The sequence below is a fragment of the Sorex araneus genome, chromosome 9, assembly GCF_027595985.1.
Source record: "Sorex araneus isolate mSorAra2 chromosome 9, mSorAra2.pri, whole genome shotgun sequence".
In the NCBI taxonomy this organism is placed as follows: Eukaryota; Metazoa; Chordata; class Mammalia; order Eulipotyphla; family Soricidae; genus Sorex; species Sorex araneus.
In genome coordinates, this window is record NC_073310.1 from 65597128 (window position 1) to 65609644 (window position 12517).

Genomic DNA, 12517 nt, shown 5'->3' on the forward strand with positions numbered 1-12517 from the left:
TGCGAGCAGGATGGATGGCCAGCTCCACCTCGCCGGACTGGCCGGGGAGTCGCCAATGCCCGCCCGTGTCAGCAAGACACATTCCCGCAGCAGGTGAGTCCTGTCACAGCCCCAGTGGGGAGCCCGCACATCTGAAGACGGCTCTGTGGCTTAGTCCATCAGCTCTCCAGAAGGACAGGGACAAGGAGAGCTGGAAAGAAAATGAGGATCAATATAAAGAGAATTGCTTTGCCTCGAGAAAAACTCAGCCGCACAGGGAAGGGATGCGGGCCGGGGCTGCGGCCTTGAATCCCGGGAGAGGCATTTCTTTGTTCTGCCTGGCACTGGTCGCGTCATTTTCTAGATTGTAGGTGATCCTGGGGGTAGAATCTGCTTCCACTTCCATCTGTAAGGTGGACCTTACAAATGACCCCGGTGCCCGGCTGGGTTCAAAGCCTGGTTCTGCAGTTACCAAGACCTGGAATGGACAGAGGTGAAGCTCACATGGGCAGTCACCGATGGAATTAAGGAGTATTCAGCCTTTGTGCTGAAGGATAGGATAGTTTTGCCGGCAGCACGTGTGTATTGGGTAAAAGAACGGTGTTTGGGAGTGGACTCCTGTTGGGCCGGGGCGGGGGGGGGCTGGGGGGCGCATGTTCTCTTGTGGCGCCTCCCAGTGGTGTGTGAGTGTGGGGGTGGGGGAAGACAGGCGATGGGCTCTGTATGGGGACAGCCTGGAAATCTCCTTTAGAGAAGCGTTTCCCAGTTGGGCCTCACCTGGCCCCTTGGTGGGCCCCCAAGATGACCCAAGTGGGACCCACAAATGGTAGAACTAGTACGGCTGGGGGCCAGAAGGAGACAAGGTCAGAAGTGGGGCTGGGTGGAAAACCGTCAAGAAACCCAGGCCCTAGGAGACAGGATTCTGGGGTTTGGGACTTGCAGCCTGAGCACATATTTGAACTCCAGGGCAAATGCCACATTTTGCCGTCTCTTCCCGAAGGGCAGAGTAACAGTGCAGGTGAGGCTCCTTTGTGTTTCAGGAAAAGAGTTTCCCAGTGGTTTCTGGTCTGGTGGCGCTGGAGCTCTTGTGCTGCTTCTAGTAGAGATTTCAAACAATCTGGACTTGTGGGTCTTGTCCTTGAAACTGTTACTTCAGCGCATTGGGATGCGGGTGGGGGAACAGCTCTCGTGGATAGGGGGAGGGTGGAATGACGGCCAAGTGACTATTTTCCCACGGGTTATTAGTTAATGGGGGAGGAACAGGAGATTACTCCCTACAAAATTATTTAAGTGGCATCGTGTAGTCTATTATAAAGAATTGGTAGTGGGGGAGCTTTCTGTTTCCTACTCCTCTTTCTAAGACCGATGAAGGACTTATCAGCAACTGCACCTTAAATCTGCGAATATTCCCATGGCCAAGGGAAAATAGAGGGGTGCGATTTTTTCCCCATCTGTGGCATGGTGAAGATGCCGCACTGTCCCGTTTGCCAACATGCCAAGGACAGCTGCTATGTCACATGTCACATTCACATCAAGTGCTCCAGCTTAGAGGAAGCAGCCCCCACGTCTACGCTATGGAAGCAGGAACAACAGCACCAACGCCGAGGCGTGGTCTTCAGGCTTAATGGGGATGTTTGCAAGCCTGGAGTGCGCTGGCGGGCCCGGGGCATGCTCTCTCTCAGGTGCTATTCTAGGAAGATTCTTCCCAGATCCGCCATGGCTGATCCACCCTCAGGGGACCCCAGCGGAGGTTCCGGGTGACCTGTGCTCACCTGGGCATCAGGACGACATGTGCAGAAGCGTAGCTACACTTGGCTTTCATTCAAAGTCACATGGCAGACTTGCCTCCATGCACTTGGAATTCATTTTAGGAGATTTACCAGGCCCAGGAAAGGGAAATGTCTACTAAATGAGCGAGAGAAAGCAATGAACAGGAGAGGACTGAGCCGCGCAGGGCCTAAAGCACATCAGTCTGTTCTTTGCCCTCTCCATGTGCTGTTCTCATTAGTGAGGCTTCCTCACAGGCCCCGGAAATGGGCAGAAGTGTGCTTCGTTACAGTGTCAAGGCTCCTCCAGCCAGCCGAGGCGTGTGGTGAGCTACTCATTTTCTCCAGACTAGAACCATCGCTATGAGATCAAGATCTGAAGCATTTCTGATCTTTGAAACATCACCAAGGCGCCTTTTAATTTCTCCCCCAATTACGAGACAGGTTTATGACAAGCACTTTGCCATGTAGGTTTAGAAACATCTCTCCAGCTAGCTGTCAAGACCACTTCTCTCTCCTGTGGGTCAACTCATGAGTCTAGACAGTGGATGACAATAGAGCCCATGTCAAGGGCAGCCCACTGGCTGTTTTTGTCAATAAAGTTTTATTGGCTTGCATCCCTGCTCATTTTTGGACAGACTATCTATGGCTGCTTTATTCTGGAAGGGCAGAGCAGAGTAGGGTCCAGAGAGATGATGCAAATCTGGTGCGTTGCACGACAAGTTTGCCAATCCCTGCCCAAGTACAATCTCATGTACAGAAAGAATGAATTCTAGGGCTTGAGCCAAAGTACAGCAGGTAGGTGCTTGCCTTGCACGCAGTTGGCCCAGGTTTGATCCCTGGCATCCCACATGGTCCCCTGAGCCCTCTGGGAGTGACCCTTGAGTGCGGAGTCAGGAGTAATTCCTGAGCACTGCTGGATGTGCCCCAAAACAACAGCAACAACTGTAGCAACAACATAAAGAATGAATTCTACTCCAATAATAAGTTCCTATTAGGTTCTCAGAATCGACAATGGTTCCAGGCCATCAAATCCAGATGCTCCACTGATTGGAAGAGATGAGACCCCGAAGGAGGGGCGATGAACCTGGGCTTTTGGAATCACTCATTGCTCCCAGCACCCACTCTACCGCAGTCAGAGGAGGAACAACAGATTTGGAGATTCTGCGGCGTGAAACGCAAAGTCAGATGTGAGAGGCAGGCACTGACTGCCTCATTTCTCCATTTGTTCACTCAGCGCCTATTATATGCCAGGAATTATTTCGGGTGTTGGGTAACCACAGTTACTCATATAGACCACAGTTTCTCACCTGAGGGGACAGAAGAAGGAGGGGAGAGAAAATAGCCATGGGGGGGCAAGTATGTCAATACTCTGATGAGAATCTCTTGGTTGCTTTTAATGGGCCAAGGCAGTTAACAGTGACAATTTTATTTTTCAATCTCTTTGAGGGGGGACTCTCAATCAGTGTCCGGAGGCCCTTGGGTTGCTCCTGGCGATTCTGGAGCAACCATGAAGGCAGGTGCTGCTTGCACCCTGTGGTGCTGGGAACAACCTGAGCCACCCTGGCAGCTGTCAGAGGTCTCCAGGGGTGAGGCTGTCCATGTGCGGGGACCATCTGGTACTGGGACTGAACTGGTGTCACCAGAACACGAAGAGCGTGCCTTAACCCTCCTGCTTCTCTTGGCACAAAGATTAAGCAGTGGCATCATACACAGGTTTCATCTGATGCAGTTTATCGGGCAGAGATGTGATGGTGGTGACTTTCAACTGGGCAGGCAGGGAAGACTTCAATGAGGAGGTGACATCTGAGCTGAACCTTGGATGAGAAAGAGGATCAAATAGCTGATGAAAAGTTTTCCAGGAGGAAGCGGGAGCAGATATGGCGAGGCCCGAAGAAGCTTGGTGTGTTTGACTCCCAGAAAGGAGGCAGAGGGGTGGAGGCACACGGGTGGTGGGGAGAGCAGGAGGAAAGGCCTGGGAGGCAGAGGCGCCAGGTAGGGGTCCCAGAAGTGAGGGTCTGGGCTTTAGGCCAGGAGCAAAGGGAAGTTCTGAACCAGAAGTCACAGGATTTGTTATCGCGCCTCTTGCGTGGAAACTGGAGCCGGGGAGGAGGTGGGGAGGCCCCTTAGGAGGTCCCCGTCCTCCTCACGCACGAGCTGACAGCAGGATGGGAGGAGGGCCGAGGCCCGGGCGCTGGTGAGGGTCTGGCCCTTCGGGGGAGTGAGACTTTGGAGAGGACCCCCCAGCTCCCAGTCTGAGAACTGGTGGCTGTTGTGTGCTCACAGTCTGACCAGTCCCGAGCTGAGCCACTGAAAGCAGGGGAGATGGGGGGCAGGGCACACGCTGAAGAGGCCCAAGGGGGACGAAGGCGCCGGGAAGGGGTGGCAGGAAGAGGGGAGCCACGTGCCCGAGGACGCTGATGAGCGTCGTCTGTGTTCCCAGCCCTTGCTAGGGGCTTTCTAGACGCTTCTGCAGAGGGGCTCTCGGACCCCACGCCGAGAGAGCACCGTTTGCCACCCACGCTCTCCCAGGGGAGGGGCAGCGCTCGGGCTCTGTCGGGGGCACGCTTGGATTCCGTACCCCTGGGGCTCGCGCTCACGCTCTTCTGAGTCCAGCTGTGTCTCGCCACCACAGCGACACTTCTGAGACCCCCTTAGAGAAGGCCTGAAACTAGGCTTCATCCTCCCGCTCCTCACCTCAAGGCTCAGGGCCACCACGCAAACCTCTGCCAGAGCTTAAATCCTCTGGACACAGGACGAGGTCAGCAACAACAACGGCACAGTAAGGGCACCACCATCGCGAGCACCTGAGACACGCGACGCCTCTCTCAGAGGCCCTCTCTCTCAGAGGCTCTCTCTCGCTCTCTCTCAGAGACCCTCTCTCTCAGAGACCCTCTCTCTCAGAGGCCCTCTCTCTCAGAGGCCCTCTCTCTCAGAGGCCCTCTCTCTCAGAGGCTCTCTCTCGCTCTCTTTTTTTTGTTTGTTTGTTTTGGACTATACCCCATGGATTTACGATTTACTCCCAACTCTGTGCTCAGGGATCACTCCTGGCAGGCTCAGGAGACCATATGGGACACCAGGGATTAAATCTGGGTTGGCTGCACGCAAGGCAATCGCCTTGCCCACCTTGCTATCGCTGCGGTCCCCAGAATCTCTCTTCTAGCTGCTGCCCTGGGGGACTGGCGCTCGCAGAGGGGAAAGCCTGACGAGGGAGGAACAGAGCTAAGGGTGCTTCCCCCATTGGGCTGAGCTGGTACTTCTGAGAGAGGCTTTTGTATTTTGGCTTCCCTGCCCCTCGGTGGACAAAAGGACAGTCAGGGTTTGGGAAATCCTTGGCTTGTCTTTTGGGGGCACTTGAGGTTTCTCTTCTGCCCCACTGAGATCGACAACAACTGCAACAGCCAACAACCCTGACCAGTGTGAGTTTCTCCATTCGGCAAAGGGGCTCATGGACGTCGTGATGCCACGGAGCTCTTGAGAAAAGGGCATGACCTCGACTTGTATCTGAAGCAGAAAGCACCTGAAACACCAAGTCCGTGGCTTAAACAAACTCAACAATGGAGCCTAGTGTTCACATTTGAGAAGTGATAGGTAAGGCCCCAGCTCTGAGCCGCAAGCCCTAAGCCACCCCCCCTCCACACACACACACACACACACACACACACACACACACACACACACACACACTATTCCAGGGCCCATGGAAAATCTCCAGCCACAGGAGACCACACGTAATTCTCAGGCACGCATTGGAGCAGGGCTGGGCCCTGTGTCGGATCAAGTCTGCAATGGGGGGGGGGGGTCTCTCCTCTCTGGAGACACGTATCAGGGCCACCCGTGGGTGGCATTAGAAGGTGCCACGTCCTCACCTCCTGCCATGCATAAGACTCTCTCATGCTGCGCTCCCATGTGAGAGACAGAGATGAACGGCTGGAAGTAGATGGGGTCAGAATGGGCCCACGGCTCCCTAATCACAAACAGGGGGTTCAGAACGCAACACAAAACCATACCCCTTCCAGAACGCTTTCCCCTGGGAAAGGAGCACAGAGAGTTAAAGCGTTGCTGGAGTAACGCCTGCCAAGTTGTGAAGCAAATAGAAGGGACTCGGTGGTGGGCCGGCCCTGTGGAATCTGTCTGGTCCCAGCCTGCACTGACCCACCTGGGGCCGCACACTCTCAGACCAGGAAGTTTCACTTCCATTGGGGACACATTTAGGCGACAGGTCACTTTTCTACTGATTTTTAAATGGTTTAAGACTCTGGCTCATTATCTAAAAAAGGCTATTGGAGGGAGATATTTTTATTATAATCACATAGACTTTCTCAGAGCGAGGGCCAGCCTTAGCCACTTGTGTGATAATATTAATAATAAATTTAATCACCGAGAAGAATGTTTAAAGTACTCATGAGATATCTCAATTTTAGAAATTAGAGTTCCCAGTCCAGAAATATTGAATTTTATTCTCAAGGTTGTACCATAGAACTATCCACAGCCATATGTCCATAGAACTACTCAATTAAAAAATTTAAACCTGCAATCAGAAGAAAATATAACTGAAGGGAAAGATGCTCTTGCTTTATCAACTAGAAATCCTGGCAATTATTTAAAGAAAACTAAAAGCGACAGGCAAGGAGATATTCCTTGTGTTGTTACTACAAATGTCCAGCATTTCCAAGACACACTTTCAGCAAACAGGGTAAATGAGTGAACAATATTAACCGAACAACCGAACAGCATCATGATATTTTAGTCTTTAGAATTGTGGTTATGAAAAATAGGCAAAACCATGGAAATACATTTACCATTTACTGGAAAAAGATCACAATAAAATGGCAGAAGCTCTGTGACGCACAAACACACACACGAGGTTCTAGAAGGCGATAGAGGAACTAAACAGAGAGCAGAAAGATGGAGGCTGCTGGCCCTGCTGAGGGCGAGTCTTTGTTTTTCTCTGGAACGCTGCTCTTTTTAAAAGCCACGACAGTCGCTCATGACGGGGAGATAAGGAAGGGTTAAGCAGCTCACAGCTCCTGGCAGGAGGGAGGTCCCGGAGCCAGCCAAGCACCCTTCGGGGAACGAGCTCTGGTTCCAGCAGGACTGCGCCTGGGATGGATCTCTTGGGAAGCAGGACACTGGCTCGAACCCCTTTTCATGCAAATCTCTCAATTGAGTATTTCTCCCCCTGCCAAGGGGGCCCTTTGCTGTGCACCTTCTCCCAGGAGTGGCCCTGGACCCCCCAGCTGGAGTCCCGTCTTCATTTCCGGGCTCTGGGAGGAAGACGCTTGGCCCGGAGTGTGCCAAGACAGACCTCAGCTGGCACACCCTCCCCTGGCAGTGCCCAGGGCCGCTGTGTTCCTCCCGGACCAGCGTTTCTAAACCAGACCCGGGAGGCAGCCGGCCCGTGTGTGGTGCCTCCCCTCCCAGTCCCTCCGGAGGCTGCGAGAACGTTGCCTGGAAACCCCTCTGCCCACCGGAGGCCGACACCTGCCACGGCCCCCTGGACTCTTTCGAGTCTCGTGCCCTCCCTCGAAACCACCTGCACTGATGTGGAGGCGGGAGCGGGGCTGGCAGGAGCTGCTGCGGGGAGATGCCGGGAGAACCCCGTCCGGGGGTCCCTGCCTGCTGGGTGCCCTCGCGCAGACCCCCGCGTTCCCAGCTACACATCCGGGTGTCTGGGAGACCCACCGGGCCCAGGCCACCCTTGGCCTTGGGCTCCTGGCTGGGTGGCGACCGGGTGCTGAGCCCGCCTGGGAGAGAAAGAAAAGCAGGCCTACCTTAGAACTTTCCAGTCTTTCAGGGGGTCCAAGTCAGAGATTAAGGAAACCATTGTCTAAGAGGCAGCTGAAGGCGACTCGGAGGCCGGGAGGAGGGGAGAGGGATGGGGTGGCGGAGGCTGCTGGGCCGGCTCTTCCTCCTTCAAGACTGATAAGCACTTGTCCTGGCTTTTCTCCACCCCCCAAATCAATCCCGTGCTATATTACTTCCCAGCTCGGGCTCATTTCTCCACACCACCTTTTAAAGCCCTTGTAATCTGCTCCAACTGATCAAATTTGACCTTTCTGTAGCCCACTTTATTCCAAGCACAGCTCTCAGTTAAATCTCTCTTTATTAACACCGTCCTCCTTGGCTTTCTTTTGGAACAAACACAGATCAAGCCTGAAGCCCGGAGACTTTACCAGCAATCATTTACAGATTACTGCGAGCTGCAGTCTTCTCTCCTGGGGGGCATTTCTCCTGCCTCCGAGATTTCGCTCTCATATTCCGTCAGAAGGCTGCTTGGTGTTTCTTCCTTCCCTCTTTCGGGGGGCGTGAGTTCTGGGACCCTAACATCAGGCTCTGAGCTTCCCTCCGCGGCTGTGACTCCACAACGGTTAGGATTTGCTTTTTAAAAAATATTTTGGACACGGGCTGCTAACAAGCTCGGGTCGACTGTTTTCTGGCAAGAGATGCTGCTCCACTCCTCCCCGCCCCTCCTCCCTCCCTTGCTCGTGTTTTAAGGAACGTGAAAGGGGGAGTGCAGAATGCAGGATCTCTCCGCACTAAGTGAGCTGGGCGTGCGGCCTCTCCCGGCGCTCGCGTATCTGCTGTGCCGGGTTTAAAGCTGAACAGCTTTCCCCCGTGAGCTGAGACCCGCCAGGGCTGGGGAAGCCTCTGGGGGACGCTTTCCCCCCTGGCTGTGCGGGCTGTGTCTGAGCACACGAGGAGCTGTGTGGATGGAAGAGACTGGATCTGGCAGAGCTGGGAGTCCTCCAGAACAGAACCCTCCCCCCACTGACCTGCAAACCCAGATCATGGGCAGCAATATCAGCTTCTGGGGCCAGTCAAATCCTGACGCCAGCCTAGACACGAGCTGGGGCATTGGTCACTTGCACTGAGATAATTTAGGAAGTGTTGTTAATGACACGTGTGTCCCACGCTACGACTTCACCCATGGGGAAGCAGACAGATTTGAGGTGTGATGCAGTGTCTCACCCAGTCCCTCCTGCCAGCCAGGGGAGGGTACCAATGGAGGCTGAGGAAGAAGCGGCTCTTCCCTGGGTCCCTGGAGGGCAGGATGTGGTCACTGCTGCTTTGCCGGCACTGTACCTCCATAGCTCCACGTGCCCCCCACTGTCCCGTCCCTCCCTACCCCACCACTCCAGTTCCCTGGTCTCCCGGGAGCCCATCCGGGATCTTAAAATAGTCCGAGAGCGCTTAGCTGCGAGTCCCTTTCGCTTTTACAGTCACAGGCACTTCCCACTTCCCTTGACGGCTATAAAATGATGCTCCTCCCAAACGCCACCATCTCTGCGCTCAAATTCCAGCAAAATTCCTACCTTTGGCCAATGTCATGGCCTCTCGGGGCTTCCTGCTCCTCCCGGGGCGTCTCCGCTGTCCCGCTCTGGCTCACGGGTCACGGGGAATGATGGGGAATGATGTGTAAACATTTACATAACGCTTTTAATCCCGGAGAGCACTTCACCAAATGTGGGTGATGATAATAGTGTGTGTGTGTAGCTTACCTCCAAAGCGTTCTGAACGCTCAGATCACTGGAAGAGTCGTTCTCCCTTTAGGAAGTCAACTTTCAAAAGAAGAGGTGATAAAGAAGCCATTTCTGTGACTCTCACAACATCCGCCCTATCTCAGACCCCCCAGCACCCGCTGAATTCAGATCTGGGGAAGGCAGGGGGGTGAGTGGTTCCCCCTTGGAATTCAGGGTTAATGGGTGAGAGAGGAGAAGGGAGTTGGCTTCCTGCCAAAGGACAAAAGAACAAAACACAGCTTGTAAGTGATGAAGTAGTGTTTTAAAGCTGCAGTCTTTTTACAAACTTTTCTTGAGATGGGGGGTCCCCCAAATGGTGCTGAGTAGGTCCAGAGGCCTACTGGAGGCAATTCCAGCCAATTGGGCCAATAGTTCCATTGCAAGGGCTATGGATGTGGTGGTGCACAGCTCTGTGCTGTTGGGATTTCTTGGGCCACACCTGGTGGGTTTTGGTGGGGGACGGATCTGGGGTTGACTGCATGCATGGCATGTACTTTAGCCTCCGGATGATCTCTTTGGCCTTCACAGATGTTCGTAAAGGAAGTAGAAGAAAGCTTCGTCAAGCCAAGCTCAGGTCCAGAAACAGAGAAAAGCTCAGGTGCCCACCCGGGGAATGGCTCAGATTTCTTTAGATCTGATTCATTATATAGCGTCCTCAGACAGAATCTGTTGATAAGTACATACCAGCATCATTCTGTCCCACCGTGTCCCTGACTCTTTCATGCATGCTAAGGAGAACCCCGCAGCAGTTGGCAAGCCACTGATCCGAGCTCACAGGGCTGGCCACACCAGAGCGGGCACCCACTTGCCCCTGCCAGTCCAGGATCAGTTTGGGAGTCAGTTCGGAGATCAGAGTGGGGCTGAGACAAGGTTCAGGCAGTCAGAGGGAACAGAAAAGTCTCTGGCCTGCAATTCTGAGGCATCCGAGAGACTAACCCAGAGGGGTCCCCTGTGAAACCCACTTCCAGGGGGTGGAAGAGGGCAAAGACCTTGTTTAAATTGTATTGAGTCCTAAGTGGATGAGCGTCTTGCTTCCTTCCCTCTTTCTTAACTCTGAGGACCCCATGTTTCCCAAATGGGCTCTAGGTCAACTGATGTGGCATATATTGCAAATGTTCTTTTCTCTGTCCCCCAAGCAACTCATACTTGCTCTGGACAGGCTAATATTAAACAGATCCATTTCCCACCAACAGGTCATCCAAGGATGCATTCATTTAACTTCAACAGTGAAGATGTACAAAAACAAACAAAAGTTCTGCCCTGTTCAAAACTAGACCGACACATTGTGAGTTAAGAAGAAAACTTAGGAAAAGCAATCACAATATCCCTTCTATACAGCAAATACAAAGGCTAGTTTAGCCATGAGGAACTGTATACAGCAAATACAAAGGCTAGTTTAGCCATGAGGAACTGGGGTCGCCAAAATGCCATTTTCTTTCACTTTACAGTACAAATGAGAAGATTTGGTTTCATTTGTCTTCTTTAATTTCTATTTTGTAAAATTCGCTCTTTGAAAATTCATGTTATTTTGTTGCTGTTTAATGGCTTTTCAAAGTCAGCTCTTAGCAGTGAAACCAGAGTTGGAGCAGTAGCTGAAATGTGCTCAGAACAGAACGCCTCGTTCTCCTCTCAGCTGACCAGTATAGGCAGTTCCTCCCTCTTCCCAAGGACAGAAAATACAATACATATCCCAAACCCAGAACAATGCCCTGAGAGAACCTCTTCCCTCCAAGGAAACCCAGCAGTCAGCCTGAGGGTCCCACACACTGGCCCCCTGGGAAACCATGAAAGGCAGAACTTCAGTCAGGAACCCCAGCAGCAGCCAAGCAGCCTGCAACCTATACCAGACGTGCCCTGGGAGGACGTCCTGAGAGGGAGCTGGGAGACAGCAGCCCAGTGGGCTCCACAAAGTACTGGAGGGCATTTCTGGCCACCCCAGAGAAGGACCAGGGATGGCCAAACCTGGAAGTATGAGCAGAGAATGTAGCATTCACATCGGCAGAAGTTTGCCCAGTTATTAAACACAGCTTCCACAAGACAGGTATAATCTCCCAGGAAATTTTTCTCCCATAAAAAAAATCTATTGCCTAATAGCCAGGAATTACAAAACAGAAAAGCTAACCAGCCAACCAACCAGTCATCCTGTCAGATAGTCAACCAACCAACCAGCCAGTCACCCACCCTCTCAACCAACCAACTAGTCAATCACCCAACCACCAACCACCAACCAGTCCATCACCCAACCAACAAAACACCAACCAGCAAATCACCCACCCACACAACAAACCAACTACAAACCAGCCAATCACCCACCCATACAACCAACCAACTAACCAACCAACCAACCAACCAACCAACTAACCAACCAACCATCAAATCACTTAACCAACCATGCAGCCAACATGCCTCCTAGCTAGGTAAGAAACAGATTTACTTCTGTTCTTTTTTCATCTTTCTGTGTTTATCTTCCACATCTTCACCTTGGACATGGAACTATGATCCCATACCCTTTGCAGATTCTGTTACTTCTGGGAAATTGTCTTCTTTATGGTATCAGGAGATCCTGTCTCTGATGGCAGCTCTTCCCTTCTTGAGGGTTCAGTTTTCTCTTCCTTGAAGAAGCTGAATGTACTTCTTGGAAATGCAATCCAGTGTAGGAGACCCCCAGGCTTGCTGGGTGCCAGAGTCTTGAAATTGGCAGAAGGAGTGAGCTCAGAGGTGTGGGCACTGATTCATGACCCTCGAAATAGGGTGGAGCTGCACATGTTTGTCATAGCAACCCACAGTGGCGATTAGTACACCGGGACTGGGTGGCCATGGAAATGGACACATCTAGTGAAAGTTCATTTCCAAGAAAACAGGTCATCTTTTAGGGTTTGTGGGCCCCCAAACATTTCCTGGGACATACATGCTAAAGACACCATGAGCTTTGTTTATGAGCTTCAGTTGAGCAAAGCAGCCCTGGGTTAGCTGCTGAATCTTCAGCCCTATTCAGTGAGAATGTCCTGTGAGCATGAGCTTTATTTCAGAAAGCCTGTTGCTGAATGGCCATGAAAATGATTTTTTAAAAATGTTCTTAAAGCTTCTTATTGTCCTAGTTGTTATAAGCCAAACATAAAAAGCCACCATTTGAAGTCAGTTTTGCAAGAGAGCAGTGAGTGAGATGATTAAATTCTGACTTTATCTTCAAATATTGGAAATCAGGATGTGCCAGTCTTCAGAGAGCTGGTAGTGTGTGTGTGTGTGTGT

General features: G+C 52.2%; 1 protein-coding gene across 2 annotated transcripts in view; it reads right to left on the reverse strand.

The window, feature by feature from the left end:
- CELF2 (CUGBP Elav-like family member 2) overlaps positions 1–12517 on the reverse strand; it is a 626712-nt gene that overhangs the window by 337885 nt on the left and 276310 nt on the right. Inside the window, exon 1 of one of the 2 annotated variants that reach the window (XM_055147418.1) lies at positions 7520–7852. The exons of the other annotated variant lie outside the window; for it this stretch is intronic. Within the exon in view, the coding sequence (XP_055003393.1) occupies positions 7520–7572 (53 nt within the window). The 5' untranslated portion in view covers positions 7573–7852. Of the gene's footprint in view, positions 1–7519; positions 7853–12517 lie in introns of those variants that run through there. 2 annotated transcript variants of the gene reach the window in all.